The sequence below is a fragment of the Taudactylus pleione genome, unplaced genomic scaffold (genome assembly GCF_031769625.1).
Source record: "Taudactylus pleione unplaced genomic scaffold, aTauple2 ptg000046l, whole genome shotgun sequence".
NCBI lineage: Eukaryota > Metazoa > Chordata > Amphibia > Anura > Myobatrachidae > Taudactylus > Taudactylus pleione.
Window position 1 is genome coordinate 2,702,897 of NW_028284448.1, and position 25,260 is coordinate 2,728,156.

Genomic DNA, 25,260 nt, shown 5'->3' on the forward strand with positions numbered 1-25,260 from the left:
TAGCAAAACTGTAGCAGTGCATGCTGGGTTATGTAGTTCCATAACAGCTGGAGTGTCAAGGTTAGCCAACACTGGTGTAGGCAAATCATATTGATTCCTTCCATTACTGTATTCACATTGTAATATTTATTAAGTGTCCACAACAGTATATCTGCTGCCCATGAACCCAAACTGTACTGGAGGCCAGTAAAAGAATATAGTGTAGCTGATATCTCCATCACTATATACACCAGGATAGTTCTTACATCCGATGCCACATCATTAAGCATATGGGTATTGGGCTAACAAGCAGTGCCCTCTTACTTCATCTTATCTGTTCCCACCCTATGCCTTACCTTATCACACCTCTTGCATGTTCTGTACCAGCAGCGGAACTAGCGGCGGTGCAGCCAGTGGCTTGCACCGGGGCCCGCTGTGGTGCAGGGGCCCATAGCCGCCGCTGCACCCGCCGCTAGTGTCCACTAGGCCCCACAAGTGTAGTGCAAACAGCAGTGAGAGCGGTCAGCACTACACAGTAACAGCGGCGGCTGTGTGTTTGTTATAGCAGCCAATGAGTCAGATAGACTCTCATTGGCTGCTGCGTCCACGGAGGGAGCCAGCTGGTGCTCACTCATGAGCTCCGCCTTCCGGCTGCCCCCACCGCAGCGGGTGATGGAAGAGACGTCATGACGTCTCTCCGATCATGCAGAAGAGCGGGCCGGGAGGAGCGGGCATTCAGGTAAGTTGTGTTTTTGTGTGTGTAAGGGGGCACGGGAACTGGCACAGCATAGGGGGGGCGCTACTGGGAGCAATGCATACGGAGGGGGGGAAGACTACTACTGGGGGGCAATGCATAAGTGGGACTACTACTGGGGGGCAATGCATAAGTGGGACTACTACTGGGGGGCAATGCATAAGTGGGACTACTACTGGGGGGCAATGCATAAGGGAGACTACTACTGGGGGGCAATGCATAAGGGAGACTACTACTGGGGGGCAATGCATAAGGGAGACTACTACTGGAGGGCAATGCATAAGGGAGACTACTACTGGAGAGCAATGCATAAGGGAGACTACTACTGGAGGGCAATGCATAAGGGAGACTACTACTGGAGGGCAATGCATAAGGGAGACTACTACTGGAGGGCAATGCATAAGGGAGACTACTACTGGAGGGCAATGCATAAGGGAGACTACTACTGGAGGGCAATGCATAGGGAGGGGGGTACTACTGGGGGCAATGCATAGGGGGGGGGACTACTACTGGGGGCAATGCATATGGGGGGGGACTACTACTGGGGGCAATGCATAGGGGGGACTACTTCTATGGGCACTGCATAGGTGGGACCACTTCTGGGAGGCACTACATAGGGGGGACCAAACCATATTCTTGCACCTGAGTCCACCACTCTCTACTTCCGCCACTGTTCTGTAGACTTGTTTCTCCAATATCTTACCTTTTGTGAATAGTTAAACTTGAATTTTGTGACTGGATTGTTCCCCAAGTCTTTGTAATATGCTCTACCTTCCCACTGTACACAGTTGTGGTATTTTGTGGTAACACATAAATAAGCAAAAACAATTGACAGTGGATGTCACTATTACAGTACAATATATATATATATATATATATATATATATCACACACACGGACAAACACAATAACCTATAAGTGTTCCTCACAGATAAGCTTGATGTATAGTGACTTTGATGCCCTGAACATTGGTAGACAACACACACACACATATATATATATATATATATATATATATATATATATATATATATATTATACACACACACTGCTATGTGTATGCACTGCTATGTTTATAGTGTATACACTGCCTGCTCTCATTACGTCACCTTCCGGTAGCTCCACGGTGCGGGCTTTGCGGAGGGAGCGGGTCAAACGATTTAGCTGTTCCATGGCTCTCTCCATGCTACGGGGAACGAATCCCCCACAATGTCAGGCCGCCTCCAGCACGAAGAGACTGGAGCGGAGAAGGATGAGGTCCCCAGCACGATGAGGAAGTGCTGGGACAGGTAAGATGTCACACCCGCCCCATGGTGCCTGCTGCTGCCTAGGTACTGAATGACCAGTAGGGGGAGTTACAGGCAGCCTCCAGTCCGCTGCAGGTCCATCCTATCTGTACTACTAGTTCGTAGTAGACAGTGCGTTGGCAGCAGCCGGCTGTGTGTGACCGGATCCCTGACACTTCCGCCCTGCACCGTGTAGGGGACGCGTATGCAACTGCTCGGGAAGTGTAGTTTGTAGTGGTATTTACAGCGAGAGAAGATGGAGCTGCACAGACTACATCACCCACTGTGCATTGCGGCCACGGTAACTAAGGGTTGCTCCTGAAATGTTTGTTTGGTAAAGTCTTGTCATTGGCGACACCAATAGGCTTTTATGTACATATGTGTTGTGTTCAGCAAATGGTAGACTGCAGTCACAGGGGCGTAACCAGGATGGGAGAATAAGTAGAACGAAGCTATTTTTAGGGTGAGTTACAATTTACAAGTCAGAGACCAGCCTGATGTAATTTATTACCTAGACTATCCCTGATTGTCTACCTTTGTCACCTGTAAAGAGATAAATTATAGTTTTTTTTATTCTGTTCTGCTCTAAGACTATTATAATACTGATACCTTGACAAAGGTGCAGCAATCACCTGAACAGCTGCTGTCGGGTTCTATAGCACAGGCTGGTTCAGATGAGTAATCTTTTATATTCTGTGATGCATTTTCACTGCATTTATTGGTGTGCTGGTCTCACACCCTGCACCCATATTATTTTAAACTTACCTGTCCATGGTCCCGCGGCGGATCTCAGCGTTGCTTAGAGCACCGGACCATTGTTCTGTTCATGCACAGTAGACTCCAGGTACACTCTAGTGGCTATAGTTTACTGTGCATGCACAGAACGCCGGAAAATGGCCGCTGCGGTGCACACTCTAGTGCCCGGAGTCTACTAACGCTCCGGTGGCTAGCCGCATCAGTCGGCTGCCGGCCACCGCGGAGAGAGGAGGGGGCCCTGCACAATGAGTGCAAATGGGCCCCCTCCTATGTTAAGACACCCTGATTTGATGGTAGCGTTTTTACCATTTGATGATGGTTTTCTGATGTTTGCCACTTCAAATAGTAATAATTCAATGGTGTTCCAATGGTGACTTTTTAGGGGGCAGCGACTGGGTACAGTAGAGCTGGCTGCCAGGAATTACCTTGCTGCAAGAGTCTTAGCAGAACCTGCGGGTGTGATGTGAGGACAGCACTGGGACTCTAGCAGCAGGTACACAGCAACCGATCCAGGCCCCGCCCCCAGTCCCATCACTGGCCAGCCGCGATGCAGGGGTATTGCACATGCGCACACAGGGATTTTACGTATACATGACTAATATGAATAATTTTTTCCATCAAATTATTTTGATGCAATGGTTAGTTACCATCACATCAAAAGTTTATATGGCGTAAGCCCAGCCATAATTTGATGGTGGGCTTCCGATGTCCATCCCTAGCGATGGCTCTCTGTAACAGACTGGGACCGAGAACTTGAGGGGAGGGAAGGGGTGGCTACCACACTGCATGCATGTTCCATGTCACTGATCGCATCGAGGGCCTGATTCAGACCCGCTCGCGAGCTCTGAGCGCTCGCAAGCGGGTCGATGTTGCCCAAGTGCGCATGCGCACGACGGAGGCGGCTCTTTCGTGTGCATGCGAGAGACCCAAGTAACGACGGCCAAGCCGTCGTTATGGGTCTCGCACCAAAGGGGGCGTGCTGTCGATGGTGATTGACAGCACGCCTCCTTTGGTGGGCGTGCCGGGGGCGTGGCTGCCCTGACCGAGGCGTTCCCATGGGAACGCCTACCGTCTGGAGCCGGCCCCACTGACATCACTATTGATGTCAGTGGGAGTGCTTTTGGCTCTGATAGAGCCAAAAGCACTCCAGGGCTTGCGGCAGCGAGATCCTACCGCAAGGGTCTCGTTGCAAGCCCGATGGTCACGATGGTCTTGACCATCGCGACCATCATTTTGGCCGCTCGCTATAGCTGTGGGTGGTCACCCACAGCTATGCGAGCGGCCAGGAGGCCGCTCCAAAAAGTAGTATCTGCATTCAGTGGCATGGAACATGCAGACAGTGTGGTGACCACCCCTTTCCTCTCCTCGGGTCCTCTCCTTCTAACCTAAGGTGCCCACACACATAGCATTTTTTTTCCCGATCTGGCCGTGTCAGAGTTCAGCCGTGGATCGACCGTCCCGCCGGCTTTCTCTGACTTCCCGGGCAGTCGGACGGCTGGCGCGGCGATGTGGGAGGAGCTGTGGTGTTAGGCGACCCGGTGAGTGGGGATCGCAGTTTCCGTCATGGGCGCCGCCATGACACTTTCCCTATGTCAGTACTTCCTTCCCTGAGTGGCCCGGCTGGTCAGCTGACTCTGTGGGCCTATCAGCAGGCTTCCAGGGGTATATATCCGGCTCCTGTGCTCCAGGTAGTTGCCTGAACAATCATTGTCGCCGCTAGTGTAACTAGAGGAGTCTCGTTCCAAGTTCCCGTGCTCCAGTGTGTTTCTTCCAGAGCTTCTGAGCTATCTCACCACAGTGCCTTTACTATCAACAGCCTGTGTGCAAGTTTAATCTCCATCTCTCCACAGTGCCTTTACTATCAACAGCCTGTGTGGCAGCTAACCCTCCATCTCACCACAGTGCTTTACCATCACAGCCTGTGTGCAAGTTAACCCTTCATCTCATCACAGTGATTTTACCATCACAGCCTGTTTGCAAGTTAACCCTTCATCTTACCTCAGTGCTTTTACCATCACAGCCTGTGTGCAGGTTAACCCTTTGTCTCATTGCACCCTAGTGCATGATCTCCGGCCGGCAATCCGGTATATACTTTGTGGGATATCCAGCTGTTACCTCAGCCTAGAAAATAATTCTCCACACCTCTCTAGCCAGCACCTCAAGTGCCTTTCTCCAGCCAGGAGTTCTATCCCACTCCCCACGTGCCTATTCCAGGCATTACCCTTGGGCCACGGGTGTTTTGATTCTCTTTTCCCTGCAGGCCTTGGTCACCAAGTCAAAGGACCGCGACCTGCTTACAGGGAGCCGCACAAGCCCATATCCCGCTTGGAGGGGTCACTGGCGAACACCTCCTTGTGAGTTAGACTCCGCACCATTGACTAGGTCTAGCCAACGACCAAGACTTGTGGATGCGGAGATCATACGTCCAGGCCCCTCGCCTTTGCCTCCTCCCACAGCCTCAGACCTCGGCTTTCAAAAACCTGCCTGCCAGCGTGACAGGCCGATTCCGACACAATGGAACGACAGATCAGGTAAAAAATGTGAGTCCCCACTCACGATGCGATGCGCGCCCCCGCAGGTCGCACATAGCATCTTCAGATCTGCCGTGCAGTACGGCAGAGCTGACAATCCCGACACAAATGCACTGTTAAAAACTCTGGCTGCAGGAGATCGGATGAAGATTGGACAGCATATCGTGTTCATATCGTGTTCAGAGCTGCTGGGGATATTTCAAGGGAAATTGGACACATCGTCGGATCGTGAGTACATCGGTATGTGTGTGGGCACTTAGAGTCCCTGGCTGTCCATCACATAAGAAGCTTCATCCCTCCAGGCTTCAGAAACAAGGAGCTGTTGCCGAATTACTTCATCTTGGTAAGGAGAATTAATGTATGATCAATCAGCACTGGTGAGGGGAAGTTATTAGGTGCTGAGTGGGGCTGTTAATGGGTGAATAGGTTGATGGGTGCTGTGATGAGAGATGTTTATGGGAGCTGATTGAGGAGATGAAAGTGTTACTGTGTGCTGGGAAGGTGACATGATAATGGAATGGAGAGGAATATGTTAATGGGTTTTCAGCTGGGGTTGATGTGTTCTCGAGGGAATAGTTTAATAGGGGGATAATTGATTCACATATTATTGAGGGGGGTGAGTGGGGGGCAAGTAATGGCTGCTAAATGAGTTAATGGGTGCTGACAGGATGGGTGAATGGGTTCCTGGAGGTAAATGGGGGTGGAGGTGAATGGGCATGTTGGGTGCTCTCCGTATACAACATTGTCTAATAGATTTACAGATGGGGACTTCCGGTTCTTGGATCATGGCGTGAAGACCTCTCTTCCGGAGCTCCGTGGTGTCTGCAGCCCAATACCTTTTTCAAGGCTATTAGCCTCCATTTGGGTTTCTACCGTCAGCCACCAGCCCGTCCCCCCTCTTAACGGATGGACAAATATATTTCTCCTATGATGCCAGCAAAAACCCAGCTGTTCCACCAGGAGAAGTGCCGCACTGAGACCAACATGACGCCGGATGCTGTCTCGCACACCACTATTCCTGCCTCCAAGGAATCGGCTGCTGACTTGGACACCCTCAGCCAGCAGGTAGGACAAGCTTCAGACTCCTCTGCCACGTATGGTGATTTGTGGAAGCGATAAAATCCACTATGGCCCTATTAATCTCAAAAGCAGTTGCTGACATAACATCCCAGATTCAGGGACTTACACAGCTTGTCTCTGACACTGAACTGCAGCTTAAAGCCACAAACCATGTTGCGACAGACCTCTAGCATAAAGTTAAGAAGTTATATAAAGAACTTCCAGCTCTGGAATAAAGTTGATGACCTGGAGAACATGTACTGCCGAAATAACATCCGACTGGTGGGCTAACTTGAATGGGTTAAAGGTGCAGCGCTGGCTCATATTTTGCGTAACACTTTACCTGCATTATTGGGCATAGAAGATGCGTCCTGGGACTTAGTTATTGAGAGAGTTCATCGGGTCGGCCCTTTCTCCACTACTTCCTCTTCACATCCCAGGATGACCCTTTTCAAGTGTTTTAATTACCTACATAAATCTGCTAACTGGATGGCGTCCCGTTAACTGCCAGATCTCACATGAGAAGGTCATAAACTTTTTATATTTGAAGACTATTATGTTGAACTTTTGAGGGCACATAACGCTTTTTCTAATATTTGCACTTAGTTGGTGAAGGAAAAACACAAATTCTCTTTAATGTACCCAGCAACGCTGTGAATTTACGATGGAACCGCCCATAAGGATTTCGAATCTCCGGGTGACACATATCTCAGGGAAGGAGCATTGACAAAAGATGCGAACATCTCTGACCCTCATCCCATGCCTTCTGCTCACTAATTCTATTCTCCGTTCATTACTCAATCCTCTCAAGTTCACTTACGACTTTACTCAAGTTGTTGTAGTTTATTTTATGACACTTTTGAATTCTAAACTTATACACTTTTAAGGCCGTATTCAATTAGGAGCGAAGAGTCGAGTACTTTTCGCATGCCGGACTTTTCGCCGTCATCGCTGGTTTTCCATTCGAAAAAGTATCTCTCGCGTACCCGCTTTTCCCCGTATTCAATTAGAAATCAGCGAAAACGGCACCTTGCGAATTCGGACCTGGCGAAAAGTACTGTCAAAAATTGGGAAAACAGTCTGTACCCCCCGAAAAGCTGCACTAACATAGGGGATCACTATAGGTGAGTCCTAGTACCCCTAATACAGCTATTCTGGGTACTTTAGTTCTCTCAATGGCTTGCTATTAGCGTCTTTGCATAAGTGGTGAAGAATGGCATTAAGCGATATTTTTTTCTTCAAAATAACTAGTCCCAGCAAATTTGGGGTACATGAAAATGGGTGCTAGCATCTTAGTTACAAGTTACTAATGTGAAGTTTTAAAAAAAACGTAAAAAATCAACCTTCCGCAAGCATCGGCAGTCCCAAATACACCTGGCGCATACTTGGGGATCCCCCTGGAGTCTATTTCTCTAGTTTTTAAAAGTTTGTCCCCCAACTTTGATCTTTTTCGCCCCCAAAATGAACTTGCTTTTTTGGTGTGTTCGTTTTTGACACAGTTTACCTTTGGGCGGCTGTCCCAAGGGTGCTGAGTGGTTTCCGGACATCTGCACCCCAAAACCCCAATTCAGCACTTTTTTTCGACTGCTATTCATAGGCGAAACTTTTTCGCCGGGTTCATTGCATTGACTTTCCGCACCTGCGTAAAGTCTCCACAATTGAATACGGGGATAAGTCTCCCTGGCGAAATGACATCATTGGCAAAACTTTTTCGCCAAAAACGGCTTTTCGCACCTACTTGAATACGGCCCTTAATGGTTAACCCCCTACTGTCTGAATTTTGCTGATGCATACCTCCCAACTGTCTCGCATTTAGAGGGACTGTCCCATTTTTATGGGACTGTCCCACCCACGGCCGCAGTGTCCCACGGTGGGGGGGAAGTTGGGAGAAACATACACCGCTGCTCTGCATAGCAGAGCAACGTGTATGCAGAGCGAGAATAGATGCTATGCGCACAGCATCTATTCACAGTACGGGGGGAAGCCCGATGTAAACGGAATGTGTCGCTAGGCCACGCCCCTTCACGTGTTTGTTTCAATTGTGCTATGGAGGAAGTCCTAGAAGAATATGACCTCTTTGCCTTTTTCTACTTTTTTTTTCTATTTTCCTCTGTGTTTTCATATTATTGCTTTTATATCTTACATGTCTTGGTAATGTAAAACTTTATATTTGATTGTTTTGTCACTGGTATCTAACACTTCCATTGATATGTATTCTGTCATCTATACAGTGCAACTGGAAAGGATTCACAGCGCTTCACTTTTTCCACAGTTTGTTATGTTGCAACCTTATTCCAAAATGGAATAAATTCACAGCATATATACCCCATAATGACAACGTGTAAAAAGTTTTTTTTGAGATTTTTGCAAATTTAATTAAAAAAAACTTAAGAAATCACATGTAAATAAGTATTCACAGGCTTTGCCATGAAGCTCAGAATTGAGCTCAGGTGCATCCTGTTTCCACTGATCATCATTGAGATGTTCCTACAGCTTAATTGGAGTCCACCTGTGGTAAAATCAGTTGACTGGACATGATTTTGAAAGGCATACACCTGTCTATATAAGGTCCCACACTTGACAGTGCATGTCAGAGCACAAACCAAGCATGAAGTCCAAGGAATTGTCTCTAGACCTCCGAGACAGGATTGTCTCGAGGCACAAATCTGGGGAAGGGTACAGAAAAATATCTGCTGCTTTGAAGGTCCCAATGAGCACAATGGCCTCCATCATCCGTAAATGGAAGAAGTTCAGAACCACCAGGACTCTTCCTAAAGTTGGCCGGCCATCTAAACTGAGCGATCGGGGGAAAAAGGGGCCTAGTCAGGGAGGTGACAAAGAACCCGATGGTCACTCTGTCAGAGTTACAGATTCCTCTGTGGAGAGAGGAGAACCTTCCAGAAGGACAACCATCTCTGCAGCAGTACACCAATCATGCCTGTATGGTAGAGTGGCCAGATGGAAGCCACTCCTTAGTAATAAGCACATGGCAGCCCACCTGGAGTTTGCCAAAATGCACCTGAAGGACTCTCAGACCATGAGAAACAAAATTCTCTGGTCTGATGAGACAAAGATTGAACTATTTGGAGAGAATGCCAGGCGTTATATTTGGAGGAAACCATGCACCGCTCATCACCAGGCCAATACCGTCCCTACAGTGAAGCCTGCTGGTGGCAGCATCATGCTATGGGGATATTTTTCAGTGGCAGGAACTGGAAGACTAGTCAGGATAGAGGGAAAGATGAATGCAGCAATGTACAGAAACATCCTGGATGAAAACCTGCTCCAGAGCGCTCTTGACCTCAGACTGGGGCGACGGTTCATCTTTCAGCAGGACAACTACCCTAAGCACACAGTCAAGATATCAAAGGAGTGGCTTCAGGACAACTCCGTGAATGTCCTTCAGTGGCCCAGCCAGAGTCCAGACTTGAATCCGATTGAACATCTCTGGAGAGATCTGAAAATGGCTGTGCACCGACACTTCCCATCCAACCTGATGGAGCTTGAGAAGTTCTGCAAGGAGGAATGGGCGAAACTGCCCAAAGATAGGGGTGCCAAGCTTGTGGCATCATATTCAAAAATACTTGAGGCTGTAATTGCTGCCAAAGGTGCATCAACAAAGTATTGAGCAAAAGCTGTGAATACTTATGTTCATGTGATTTCTTAGATCTTTTTTTTAATTAAATTTGCAATAATCTCAAAAAAAACTTTTTACACGTCATTATTGGGTATTGTGTGCAGAATTTTGAGGACAAAAATGAATTTATTCCATTTTGTAACAAGGCTGTAACATAGCAAAATGTGGAAAAAGTGAAGCGCTGTGAATACTTTCTGGATCTACTGTATTTGTATGTCTTTTTTTTTTTTCCCTACTGTTTCCTTCTTTTCACCCTTCCCCCTCGTGATGTACATTATATCTGATCTTGACGTTTTTCTGCTGATACTGCTTTATTCCTCACTTATGCTGTGACATGATAGATCTGAAAATAGGTTCACTCAATGTGAGAGGCTTTCACTCTCCAGCTAAAAGGCGTAAAATCCTCTGGTATCTTTCTAAGCAGAATCTAGATCTGGCGTTCCTCCAGGAAACGCATTTAGTCTCTAAAGTAGTACCTAAACTGCAGATGCTACAATGGACTGTATTAGCAGCGTCCTCATTTAACTCCAAGTCACAAGGAGCTTTCATTTTAGCTAGAGACTCTCTCTGTTGTATCTGAGGGTCGTTTCGTCATCGTGGTTATTTATATTCATGGAGTTGAATGTATTCTTTGCAACATATATGCTCCTAATGTTTATTCCATAACCTTTTATCAAAAATTGCTGGCCATCTTAAGTACCCATAGTAATAAAACTTTGTTTGCTTGTGGTGATTTTAACCTAATGTTGGCCATCGTGTTGGACAGACTTAACCCTCCTTCTCACACTGTCTCTCTCCCCAAATTGGGTATTCCCACTATTACAAGTCGACTACAATTAGTAGATGTTTGGCATGCTTTAATCCCACTTAAAAGAGATTATATGTTCCTCTCTGCCGCACACCAAACCATATACAGAATAGAGTACTTACTTCTATCGGCTACCTTATTTCCTAGAGTTACTGATCGAACCCATTTGTGTCTCGGATCACGCCTTGGTATGGTGATCTTTGAATTTGTATACTGAATCAGGTGGCAATTGGCACAATTGGCAATGGAAATTCCCGTCATATCTTTCTCATTCTCTAAAGTTCCGAAATAGAGTTGAATAGAGTTGAATATGCTTGGGATGAATTTGATAAATCTCTCCAGAATATTGCAGACAAGTACCTTTTTCTATGTAAATTTATGTTTCCACAAATTTTGGCAATAAAACTGTCCGTCTCCTTACTAACCTACTTAATGGCACCCATTCCCCCCTATGGTGGGTCACCCTTTACGCACTAGTGATGGCTCTCTTACAGCTTCCAATACCCAAATTGCCAGTGAAATAATTAAGTTTTATGAAAAACTTTATTATCCACCAGATTCATTACCGACTCCCTTTGCTTCTCCTTCTTCACCCCACTTCTCGAATTTTAGGGCTACAGAGCTACAATCTAATAAATGGGATTTGCTTCCATTCCCATATTTTTCTTCTGAATTAGCCTCCACACTCTTGGTTCCCGTGACACTGACTGAAGTACTTAAAGAGATTCAACAAAACCTGGTAAAGCTGCTGGATGAGACAGTCTTGAGTGAGGATTTCTACAAAATCCTTCAGTAACGGATCGGTGACCCTCCAGTTGCTGTATATGATAAAATTATATCCAGTAAGTCTATTCCGCTATATTTGAACTCTGTTATAGTATAGGTGCTCTAAAAACCGGATTGAAATCTCTCCCTCCTTGACTCGTACAGGCCAATCTCGCACCTTATCCTTAATTATAACATTTTCACCAAAATACTTGCAGAGAGCTGAAAGGTTACACTTCTACACTCAAACCAGTTGGGTTTCATCTGGGATAGATACTCTGTAGTGAATGTCAAATGAGTGCTTTTGGCAGTTCAATACTTGAAAGATTCAGGAAAAAACTGTTACTGGTATGATTCTTTCGCTCAGTGCCGAAAAGGCCTTTGATTTAATTTCTTGTCAACAACTTTTTAATACTCTATGCCGCTTCCGATTCCCTGAGTCTTTCATAGATATTTTAAAAACATTTTATTCTCACACACATGTTTATTGTAATGGTCATCTTTCTCTTCCCTTTGAAATCCAAAGGGGAACCAGACAGGGATTCCTCCCGTCACCCCTCCTTTTTGCAGTTGCATTAGAACCCCTAGCTATAGCTTTTAAGTTTTTCTGACTCATTCCAGGGAATTTGCATTGGCAATGTTAATCTTAAATTAGTTTTATCTGTTGATGACATGTTATTGTTTATTTCTAAACCCTCATCATCTCTTCCAGAATTTCTGTATTATCACTGCATTTGGGTCTTTTTCTGGGTATAAAATGAACTATGACAAATCTGAATTTCTTCTATTAGATAAACACCCTTCTTCTTTCTCTGTTCCTTCACTGCCTATGCTTATCAATTTAGCTCCCTCCCACTTAGGTTTTTAGGTGTCTACATCCCTTCCAGTCTCATGCAATTATAGTCCTTACATTTTTCACCAATCATTATTATTATTATTATTATTATCAGTTATTTATATAGCGCACACATATTCTGCAGCGCTTTACAGAGAATATTTGGCCATTAACATTAGTCCCTTCCCCAGTGGAGCTTACACTCTATATTCCCTATCACATGCGCACACACATACAAACTAGGGTTAATTTGTGTTGGGAGCCAGTTAACCTACCAGTATGTTTTTGGAGTGTGGGAGGAAACCGGAGCACCCGGAGGAAACCCACGCAAGCACAAGGAGAATATACAAACTCCACACAGTTAGGGCCGTGGTGGGAATCATCATAAGATAATGTAATTACTCGATCATTGGAAGCTTCTACCCCTTTCATTATTAGGTAGGGCTGCAGTTATCAAGAGTATAGCTTTTTCCTAAAATCTTCTATTTCATGCAGATTCTCCCCATTAGTATCTCCAATCCTGACATTCTACATTTGTCCCGCTTGATGTCTAAATTCCTTTGGCAGAACGAAAAGGCTAAAATTGCATTTTCCAAACTGTTGGCAATTCGCAAAGGAGGGGGAATTGGGGTCCCTGTCCTATCCTCATACTCTGTAGATTTTTCTTTTTTCTATATAAGTGACTGGGTGTTATAAAAATCTACTGATTGTACATTATTTGCCCCATATTCTCCCAGTGCTCTGCTACATTCTAAAATGACTGATATTCCCCAGCACGTTCTTTCCCATATCATATTTAGTGATACATATCTCTCCTGGACATCTATTAACAAGAAGTTTTTAGAAATCACCTCAATACCCCTTTCATTCCTCTGTGGGGTAATCCCTCTTTCCCACCATTAATTAATAATGTTACATACTTGATATGGCAAGATAAGGGACTTAAGTATTTGACCCTAGAGGCTCTTTACTTTCATTGTCTGATCTCCAGCAGACACACAGTTTACCCCATGCGGCTTCTTCATGTATTTGCAGACCAGACGCTTCATTTCCTCACTTCACCCTCCTATTCAGCAATCTTCAGAACCAGATTGCGGATTATATTGTCTGAAATTCTCTATTTCCAACCCCTTCAGAACCAGATATTTATATCCAAATATCACTAATATGTTCTTATGTTCTCTCTTCTTCCCATGAACAATCTTGTGTTGTCATGGCAGAGGGACATTCCAATGACCAGTGACACCAAGAATTTGTTGAAACACTGACTCCACTCTAAAAATGTGACATTCAACATATTTACAGCAAGTTCACATTAGAACGATTCATAGAGCTTATATATCACCATTACAACGTAAATATGTGATCCATACAGAATGTGGGACCTGTTGTGAATGCCAATCTTCAAATGCAAATTTTATACATTGTTTTTGGGATTGTGGCAAAGTTAAAAGGTTTTGGAATAAACCAGTGGGATTTATAAATTTCTTTTTTTTTTTTTCTCTCCATTTACATCTAGATCCCTTGGCTTGTTTATGCTCAATTTTTTCAAATTGGTCTATGAAAAACGATATATCCCTCTACTCTTGATTTTGGTGATGTTATCTAAGAAAATTTATTCTCATTCATGGGACCTCTAGATCTGCTCATTCCCTTACCGAAGTCAAACACAAAATGTTACAATTACACTATTTTGACAGGAGAGCTACTCTCCTGTAAATTGATAAAGGGGTTGAAAAATGTTATAGTAAATGGGGCTTAAATAGTGACCGAGTGTATCAAGTTGACAGGATGTGTGATCTGTAGGTTCATGCCAGGTTGCTCTAGCAGGGCAATGCTCCCTGCTCGTTTTGCAAATGGTAAAATGCACAGTGAGCCATTTTGGAGCGCTATGCTGAGCTCTGCCATGCCGTGCCGTGACACTCCTGTGCTGAGAAACTAGGGTTTGGGCTTGAATGCCAGGCTTCCCACAGAAATCTCAGGGCCTGATTCAGGTTGGTTCGCAAGGCTGCGTGCGCACGCAGCCAGCCGATGTTTGCATTCTGTGCATGTATATAAGACACAGTGCGCGTGCACGAACCAGCGACAGCGATCGGGAAGCGATCGCAGTGAGCACTTAGAGTCTTCACACAGTGATTGACAAGAAGTGACCGTTTGAGGCTGGTGATGGAGGGTGGTCAGAGAAACGCAGGCGTGCCTGGGCGTTTAAACGCTGTTACAGGGGTGTGCATAATTAAGTCCCTGCGATAGCATATGCTGGCAGAGGTCTAGATGGCGACAGGAAGTTTAGCAGTTTCTGTGGTAGGGTCAGGTCAACCACAACTGTGCGGATCGTTCCGATGGTACTCGAAGGGTATCATAGGTGGGCTCACTCACAATTTTGCCTAAAAACACAGCCATGAATAAAGAATGCTCCCAAAACATCCTCCAAGAGCAACTTCTCTCAACCATTCAGGAACAGTTTGGTGACAAACAATGCCTATTCCAGCATGATGGAGCACCTTGCCATAAGGCAAAAGTGTAACTAAGTGACTTGGGGAACAAAACATCAAAATTTTGTGTCCATGGCCAGGAAACTCCCCAGACCTTAATCCCATTGAGAACTTGTGGTCAATCCTCAAGAGGAGGGTGGACAAACAAAAACCCACAAATTCTGGGAAAACTCCAAGCATTGATCAGGCAAGAATGGACGGCCATCAGTCAGTATGTGGTCCAGAAGTTGATTGACAGCATGCCAGGGCGAATTGCAGAGGTCTTGAAGAAGAAGGGTCAACACTGCAAATATTGACTCTCTGCATAAACTTAATGTAATTGTCAATAACAGTTTTTGACACTTATGAAATGCTTGTAATTTTACTACAGTATACCATAGTAATATCTGACAAAGAGGTCTAAAAACACTGAAGCAGCAAACTTTGTGAAAACCAATACTTGTGTCATTCTCAAAACCTTTGGCCATGGCTGTACTAGTTGCATGTAGACTGAGGTGTTTTCTCCCCCTGGGATTGCCAGTTTGCACTGCCATTAGCACACAGCGCTTCCAATGGTAAGCCACGTCTGCTTATATTATGGCAGTGTTTCCTGGCTTCTAGGTGTTGCTGCCAATGCATTCCCTCGTTATAGCTCTTTGTGCATGCGCAATGGAGACAGTATGTAAATCAAGATATAATTGATTTACAACTTGTCTGGATATATATATTTGACAGTATATAACAACTTTCCATTGTGGAAGAATCATCCCCTTTTCCTTTGGAAAGACTGAACTAACATTGTATACTTTCAAAGATATTTTTCTAAATTTTTAATTTAATGTGGCATGATTTGTCTTACATGTTTTATCATTGAATATTATATTAAAACTTTATTATCTATAATTCATTGGGTTTGCAATAATTATGGCAATAATAAATTCATATTTGATTTTGTCCATAAATCATTGTCAGCGTTTTTTAATTAACACATCTTATGGCAACTATTTTTTACAAAAATTGAGCTAGACACTTATTCCAAGGTATCAAGGAATAAATGTATATAACCTGAAAAGAATCTATTTCTAATCCTCTGTCTTTCATCACCTGTACACATCCAAGATGGCTGCCTGCCTGATATGTGGATACAGGCAATCAAAGGTTGAAATAGGTCCCCCATGAACTGAATAATGAAGGCTGGTAAAACATATTCCAATGTGATTACCCATGAGCCACATGTAACTTAAAGAAAAGGTGTACATCACAGAGAAAAGGAATAGATTATAAGCACTGGAATTTTCCCAGTAGTAAAGGTGGCCACCATCGCATGCACAATAGGTACTCCAGATGTTGAGATGACCGCCGCTCATAATATGTATAGGCACGCAAGCGCAATGGATACTAAGATGACTGCTGCCCATAATAAGTATAGGCACATTTGCTCAAAGGGTCTCCAGACACCAAGATGGCAGCCTACCAAAAGAATCATGGGTGCTCATGCGCAATGGATACATACCTACAGATACTAAGGGCGTTTGTGACGTATTTGTCTGCCTGCAGAGCAACGATGATGTACTCTTTGTTTATTGACTACCGTGAACATGTTTTCTGAGCATTATAGCGGACTAAGGGCTTCATTCAGACCCACTCGCAAGCAGCTGTCCGCTCGCAAGTGGGTCGATGGTGTGCACTGCGCATGCGCACGACGGAGGGAGCTCCGTCATGCGCATGCGCCAGACGCGACGAGCGTAGGACTTTCCTTCGCTCGTTGTGTCTGATCAAAGGGGGCGTGCTGTCGATGTTGATTGACAGCATGCCCCCTTTGGTGGGCGTGCCGGGGGCGTGCCTGCCAGACGGAGGCGTTCCCAAGGGAACGCCTACCGTCTGAAGCCGACCCCACTGACATCACTAGTGATGTCAGTGGGAGTGATTTTGGCTCTGATAGAGCTAAAATCACTCCAGGGCTTGTGGTCGAAAACCCCGACCACAGGCTTCTGGTCGCACTGGCGATGGTCAAGACCATCGCGACCATCATCCTGCACGCTCGTATGTGCTGTGGGTGGTGACCCACAGCTATACGAGCGTCCAGGAGGACGCTCCATTTTTATGGAGGACGGCCCTCATTCAGAGCGAGCGCTCTGCTCAGAGCGTCCGGCTCTGAATGAGGGCCTAAATATACTACATTATAGCAGGTTATTATTAATGATTATTTTAATTTATTAGTTAGTAGGAAGTGACGGAAAGCAGAAGTGATGTCACGATATACTCGCAATTGCTGGTAATTGTCCCTATTAGTGGAGTCTAAATACTGGGTCACTCAACAACAGCTACATTCCCTTGAAGTAGTCTGGTACAGGATGAAACGCACTGGAAGCTGTGCAATATTGTCTTCATGGACTTTATTTTTTATGCACTAGTAAATAAATTGTATTTTATACTCACAGTGAATGTGTTTTAATCTCACATATATATATTTATACTGTAATTTTTCAAGTATGCACTTTGTCATGATCCTGATTTATTTCCCTCATATTCTACTAATTTGTCCTGTGACTTACCTCTGGATTGCTGGATTCCCTTCTATGGATTGCTGGATTCCCTTCTAGACTGATTATGCACATGAGAGCCTCTCTGTCTGTGAGATCTGCAGATTCACAATTACTGCAGAGTTTGCAGTCCAGCTGGTATGCTGGACCGGAACTGCAGAGATCATATGGATGTATTGTCTCCAGTCCTTTAGTGCTTGTGCCATTCTCTCTGCATGTCCACAGTGTGTGCCATGCCTGAGTACCCTCCAAAATCAGATCTGGGTGCAGCCATGACAGTCTGAATCAGGTGATTAGATAAACACCAACCAGAAGCCAGGCTGCAATCACATGATAGTCTCAGCCAATCCCTGAACAGCCTGGGCTATATAGGGAGCTTCCTGAACACTCCCTAGTTGCCAGTGCTTTGTTGCCTGTATTCTGCTGCAAGTTGATAGAGTAAATCTTCAGGTTCTTCAGCACAGTGACTTCCAGTGCAGTTTCCATTTCCAGCGCTCCTGGCTCCAGCATTCCAGTTCAATCCCGGTGTCCATTATTCCGGTTCAATCCCGTGTCCAGCATACCGTTTCAGTCTTGGTGACCAGTATTCCGGTTCAATCCTTGCACTCAGTATTCCAGAATCCAGTATCAGTCGTTACCACTCCTCTCTAAGGCAATCAATTGCATAAGGAAAAGTTACATAAGGCCTTCCAGCTTCTGCCCAGACCTCTCAGACGTCATTCCAGCCAGAATCCTTAGTCCAGGTCTACAACCAAACATCCATGACACACTTTATATGGTCACCCATTGTTGCTATTTGTTATTAACTATGGGCCTGATTCAGCAAAGAACGCAGTTGCTTATACGCACGCAATTGGCCGATTAATTTGCACTGCGTATGCATTGCAGTGCATGAGCCAGACGCTACCATCGGGACTGCGATCACAGAGGCTATGGAGACCATGGCAGAGTGATTGACGGAAGTGCCATTTGTGGGTGGTGACGGGGGGTGGTCGGGCGAACGTAGGCATGCCAGTACATTTCAATGCCGTTGCATGGGCGTGCATAAATTAGCCACTGCGATACCAGGCACCACCTGAGGCCTCATAGCATGCGCTGAAGTAAGCAATTCCTAAGTGAGGTCTGACCTGCCTTAACTGTGCTTATGGATCCGATGTTACCGATTGTTTAGCTATGTTGTCAAAGTAGGGCCGGCTCGAGGAGGAGCCACGCCCTGTGCAGAGAGGGACTCCGACGCACCCTTACCCTGCGCGTGGCGAAGCTGTGTGCGTCCGAAAAGGGGGCGTGGCCTAATTATCATAGGACACTCCCTAAATGACGCCAATTGGGGGTGTGCCCGTATGGCACGCCTCCAATTTAACGTTAGGCTGGGGGCGAGCCCTCTCCCTGCACTGAATGGATGCCACGCGCGTACGCACAGCATCAGCAGCACAAGATGCAGATGTCCAGCAATATATAATGCCACCCACCTCCCTTTACTCACAGCCTGAGTAGTCCACAAGATAGCGGTAACATCAAGAACCATCTAACACATTAGCATAATAGTGGTTGACCTAAGGACTTGAGCAACTTCCTGCACACAGTGAGAGCTCAGACTGCGTAGGACCTCGCAATGGCTAATTTATGCACGCCCCTGCAATGGCGTTCAAACGCACTGACACACCTGCGTTTGGCCGACCACCCCCCGTTACCACCCAGGAATGGCAATTCTTGTCAATATCAGAAGGGTCTGCGCACACGCTACGTGTAGTCTGCGTACCCTTACCCGATCGCCCTAGCTAGTTCGTGCACATGCAGTGTGATGTATGCGCAGTGCAACAACATCAGCCGAGTGCATGCATTCTCTCACTTGCGTTCCTCGCTGAATCAGGCCCTAAGAGAGGTACTGGATGTGTGGTTTGAAGGAGAGGGAGGAGTCAAGGATAACTTTAAGACGATGCACTTGTGGGCTAGAGGAGATGGTGTTGCTGTCAATAGAGAATGTGGGAAGTGAGTTTATTCGGGAAGGTGGGAAGATGATCAGCTCACTCTTAGACATGTTAAGTTTAAGAAACGCTAGGACATCCAGGAAGGGATAGCAGAGAGACAGCTGGAGATACGAGTGAGGAAAGAGGGGGAGAGTCAAGTGGAGGAGAGGCAGATCTGAGTGTCCTCAACGTAAAGATGATATTGGAGTTCAGAAGAGCAGATGGTCTCACCTAAGGAGGATATATAGAGGAAGAATAGGAGAGGCCCAAAAACAGAACTTTTAGGGACACTTACAGGCAGGGGCATGTCTATAATGGGTTTCCAGGTGTGCGGGGAACACGGGCCCCTGGGTCCTGGGGAGCACCGCACACCCAACACCCATAATATTACTTACCTCTCCGGAGTCCCACGTCGGCGTAGGGGTCCGGCGCTGTAAAACAACTAGAAAATGGCCGTGGCGGCCATTTTCCCATCGTTTGCGCATGCGCAGTACAGGGAAAATGGCCGCCAGAGTGCCCAGAGTCTATAACTCTGGCGCTGGCCGCGCACAGCTCAGTGCGGTGCCGGCCACTGGGCGGAGAGGAGGGAGCCCGTGTTGGAGACTGCACATGGGCCCCCTCCTCTCTAGAAACGCCCCTGCTTACAGGTAGAGGAAGTGGGGGGAGTGGAGTCATGAGAGGAGATGGGTTTTCATAGGGCAGTTTCTATTAGCACAATACTTACAATAAAGTTAATTGAGTATAGGATCACACAATTTATTTAGTAAGAGAAACATCTATATTTACACTTTTACACTATCCTACTTAGTCTTCTTTCTAGCACCCTGCACCTGTCAGAACCCGTGCAGTTCCTCTTTCCTGCCTGGGGTGTCGCTGTCTGGTCTGGTGCATCTAGCACACTCAGCTGATGCAACAAACTTCTGAGATGCAGCCGTTTGTATGCTAAAAATACCAGAGTCAGAGAGCGACACCCCAGGCAGGAAACAGGAACTGCATGGGTTTTAACAGGTGCAGGGTGCTAGAATAAACACTACTACTTATTATAGGTTTTTCAACAGGGACTGGGTGATTACGAGTTTACTTGCTCATATTTACTAGAGTGAAGATACCTTTCATTGCCAAGTGTATCCTTCATCAGCGCTACGCAATCCTAGAATCGATGGCCTACTAGAGCCATACATGCACTTACTATACTTTTTTTCTGTCTCTATATTTTTAACATATGCATTAGTCATGGCACTAGACTTGGTTTTTATAATGCTACAGTTAAGGCCAAAAGCTGTATGGTTAACAGTAATTATGATTTTTCTTTTCCAAATACAATTTTTATTGGAGCATTTCACATACAATACATAGCAAAAATGGAAACAGTGGCTCTGAAAGATACAAGAAGTCTACACAATTAATCATAATATAGTTGGGAAAACAAAACAAGAATATAATCACAGGTGAAAAAATACTGAAAAAAAAATGATGAGGCTAGGAATAGTCATGAGGAGACTAGGATGGTGGAGCAAATTATTCCATGTTGCAAGAATATAAGGGGGAGTCATGCGAGCAAACTCCCATTTAGTACCAAAGGGTTGAATGGAAGCAACACCATATTTGGTTGATGGTACATCAATAAATCTTTCCCAAACTTCAAAAAATTGATGTAGGTAAATTTCTTTTTTTAAGGAAATTCTCTAGTCAATCTATCACCATGAAAAAAAAAAAGGTTTCCATAAGCAAATCAAAAGAAGGAAGATCAGTTGGATCCACACATGACAGATGTATTTTGCCCACAGCCGAGATTGTCATGGTTAGTCTTCACCTTGGAAACTCAGCCCTTGGGGCAAAACCTCTGGTCCAACTCATCCATCCTTCCCGTGGGCGTCCCCTAGGGTTCTGTCCTTGGCCCTCTGCTTTTTTCTCTGTACACCTCTAATCTGGTTAAACTCATGAGCTCTTTCGGCCTACAGTATCACCTCAACTCTACCTTTCCTCTCCTGATCTCTCCCCTTCTCGCTTGGGTGTCCAGTTGCCTCTTCCACCATCTCCTCCTGGATGTCCGGGCGCTTTCTCAAACTCAACATGGCCGAAACTAAAATCCTTGTATTTCATCCATCTGGAGCAGACATGTCAAACTCAAAATCCCAACCGGGCCAAATATTCAAGGTCTAAGAGTGTGTGGGCCGCAAGAAAAAAAAGTCTTATATGCAATTTTGAATGATTTATTATTAAGAAAAAACAACAATAAAGTTTATGCACAGAAATGTCAAGTATCGGGAAGAAAACATCAACTTTAATGTTTTCTTCCCGATGTTTGACATCTTTTTGCGGTCACCAGTTTTCCAATTTCAAGAGAAATATTATTGGAAGTGATAACTTTTAAAGCTGAACCAAGATGTACATAAGGGAACCAGTTTGTAGTGCCATTTGCATAAGCTTGCAGAATGGTAACCACCAATACACTCTGCTGCATTCGCTTTTGAATGCGACTCAGAATCAGACCCTATTTATTACATTATGCCTTTTTCTTCCAGCTCTATGCAAAAATTCCCTTTGCCGCTCCCCACCACACACACATACTTACTGCCCCCATAGCTTCACACACACACGCTGCCCCCAGTTCTAACTGTCAAAAGTAGGCAGCAACTTTGTGACTGCACAGACAGTGGCACTTATCAGAGCATGGGAGCACCAGGCAGTACTTACAGGTATGCTATTATGAGTGACTCCAGTCTCAGCTGCAGTGCTTGTCCTGTCCCGGCTGGCTGAGGTTGTTTCACAGGCGCCTGTACAGATGTCTGGGTGTGCAACAGAGATTCAGCTGGGAGCGCGGCAGTAGGCCTTGTGGCATCTCTAACCAGCAGCGCGTTACTGCCGGAAGGCGGGCTTGCAGGAACACCGGCCTTGTGGTGTATAGTGTTTCTCCCCGGCTGCACGTTACTGCCGGAAGGTGGGATTCTGGGAGTGCAGGTCTTGTGGGGTCTCTCCCAGTCAGCGCAGCACATCATCACGTGACACTATCACTGTCAGGCCGCATAAAATGTGCATTCAGGCCGCATGTTTGACGTGTCTGTTCTAGAGTCTCCTCCCCTCTCAAACTTTCTATCACTGTCAACAACACCACTATCTCCTCTGTTACCCAACTCTGCTGCCTTGACTCTTCCCTCTCCTTCGCCCCCCACATTCAATCTTTTACCCTATCGTGTAATTTCCAGCTCCACAACATTGCTCACATCAGACCCTTCTCTCCCAGGGCACCACCTAAATCATTGTCCACTGACTGATCATCTCTCACCTCAACTATTGCAACCTTCTCCTCACTAGACTCCCATGTTCCCATCTTTTTCCTCTCCAATCTGTACTCATGGCTACAGCCAGACTTATCTTTCTCTCCTGGCACTCAACATCTGCTTTCCCTCTGTCCCACACCCTTTACTGGCTCCACTTTCCCTACAGAATCCTCTTCAAACTCCTCACTGTCACGTACAAAGCTATCTCCAACACCACTGCTCCCTACATTTCCATCCTCCTCTCTATACACACTCCTACCCCTCTCTGGAAAACCAATTAGAGCCACCTTTTCTCCCCTATGGTTACCACATCTCACTCTAGAATCCAAGATCTCTCCTGTGCTGCCCCCCAATCGTTGGAACAGTGGGCCTGATTCAGACCCGCTCGCAAGCGGGTCGATGTTGCCCAAGTGCGCATGGGAACGCCTACCGTCTGGGGCCGGCCCCATTGACATCACTAGTGATGTCAGTGGGAGTGCTTTTGGCTCTGCTAGAGCCAAAAGCACTCCAGGGCTTGCGGCAACGAGACCCTACCGCAAGGGTCTCGTCGCAAGCCCGATGGTCTTGACCATCGCAACCATCATTTTGGCCGCTCGCTATAGCTGTGGGTAGTCACCCACAGCTATGCGAGCGGCCAGGAGGCCGCTCCAAAAAGTAGGGGGGATGGCCTTGATTCAGAGCGAGCGCTCTGTCAGAGCATCTGGCTCTGAATCAGGGCCTGTCTTCCTTGTTCCATCAGATTTTACTCCAGCCTGCATTGCTTCAAGTTGGTGCTGAAAACCCACCTGTTCATAAAAGAATATCCATTCACCACGTAACCATGTCACCACGTAGTCTATCTGTCAGATTCTATGTTTGTAGTCAGCACAGGACTGGGACCACTAGCAAGTCTGGTAGGAACAGGAGACGCGTCAGTGACATGATAGAATCAGTCCAAGAGTTACACACTAGATGTATGTACAATCTGTAAGTGTGTGCTGCCAGCAGAGACGGGTACTGTGGATAGTAGCAAGAATATCATGCTAAAGTATGAGAGCAGTAATAGTCACACAGGAATACATGCAGACTGTAATGATTACTGCACGATGGTCAGCAATCTGGAGCTAGCAGGTCGCTTGTAGCTCCCTGATCATGCAGATTAGAAGCAGAGAGCACACTGGTGTAAATGGAATGGAGCTGTTAATCCAGGACTAATAGAAGTGGTAACTGGAGATGGAGCCACTGTTTGTAAATAGAATAGCGCTGGATGCAGGGCTAGTAGCATTGGGCAACTGGAGATGAAGTACACTAGCAATGGAGTATTACAGAGCACAGGATCAATTGTATAAACAGGGACACACTTGAAGAGTGTATCTGGTATGGCAGAGTGATAACAATGTGCACTAGGAAGCTGTAATTGAGATTGCAGCCTGGTAATAATGTGCACCTGGTAAGTAGTAGTAGTCAACCACGGATTCAGGCTTGCAATGGATAGCTGGTTGCTGGCTAGGAGGTAGCAATGTGAGAATTGCTTTGGTTTGCAGATTGGAGCTGTATTGAACTGTACTGTTTTACACTGTACTGTCTTATTATTTTGCCCTCTGTACGGCACTGCATACAACTTGTGGTGCCCTTTTAATAAAGTTAAATAATAATATGCTTCTATAATCCACTCTGGGGACAAAGGTTAGTAATTAAGCAAGACTTCCATAGCAAACCTCCATAAGCAGATCCAAAACCCCCTAATAAATGGACATGCCCATCGACAGTGGTAAAGATCTGCCTGAAGGCCACTACATTGGGACAATTTGAATTCATAGAGAAATGTCGATATCGAAAGATGTAACCATTGCCTCATGTCAGAGGATAATAGCATATGATACAATGGTTACTTCAAAAGACCATAATGAATAGCTATGGCCATTTCTTGGGGTGGTTGTACTAACAATTTATCTATAAGATTGTCAAAATCAGGAAGGCTAAAAAAATTAGAACCAATAGAAGGAAACTTCTCCACAGCAAGAGCGTAGCAGAGAGGTGTCCTTGAAGTCCTATCCATCAATTGACCAACTGTTTTTTACCCATGGCTGTCCCAAGAGTGATGGGCTGCTATTCCAAACTGGGTTTCTTAAGGAAAGGCAGATGGATGCATTTATAGTGATTCAAACTATACTTGCATCTTAAGATGAACATACAAGGTGTACGGACATCAGGAGAGAGTTGTCAAGAATATAATTGGAAAGTTCCTGCTTATGTACAGTAAATTACAGGCAAATTACGCAACACCCAGAAGAGAATCAGAAATACTTATCTCCCCCACTTTTGAAAGGTGATACGCCTTGAGAACGAACCCATAAAATAAACAACTCAACAATATCTACAATGACATAAACTGCTTTTGAAACCTCAACCCCCACTACACTCACAATTTAACAGTTACAAAATACATTCATAATAAGAAAAAAGTAATCTGTTTAGAATATGACTTAAATACTGAGTCCCAAACTGTGTAACATGAATTCACTTCAATACATCTCTATATGTGCATGGAGATCTAACTAGGATAAATCACTTTACATCCTTATCCTCAACAACTTTCACTTTCTACT

General features: G+C 45.5%; 1 protein-coding gene across 2 annotated transcripts in view; it reads right to left on the reverse strand.

Annotated features, from left to right (window-relative positions):
• Positions 1–2,197, reverse strand: part of HACE1 (HECT domain and ankyrin repeat containing E3 ubiquitin protein ligase 1) — a 118,183-nt gene extending 115,986 nt beyond the window's left edge. For both annotated transcript variants that reach the window (XM_088460435.1, XM_088460434.1), the window contains exon 1: positions 1,843–2,197. In XM_088460435.1, the coding sequence (XP_088316561.1) occupies positions 1,843–1,918 (76 nt within the window). In that variant the 5' untranslated portion in view covers positions 1,919–2,197. The remainder of the gene's footprint in view (positions 1–1,842) is intronic.
• Between the last annotated feature and the right edge of the window lie 23,063 nt (positions 2,198–25,260).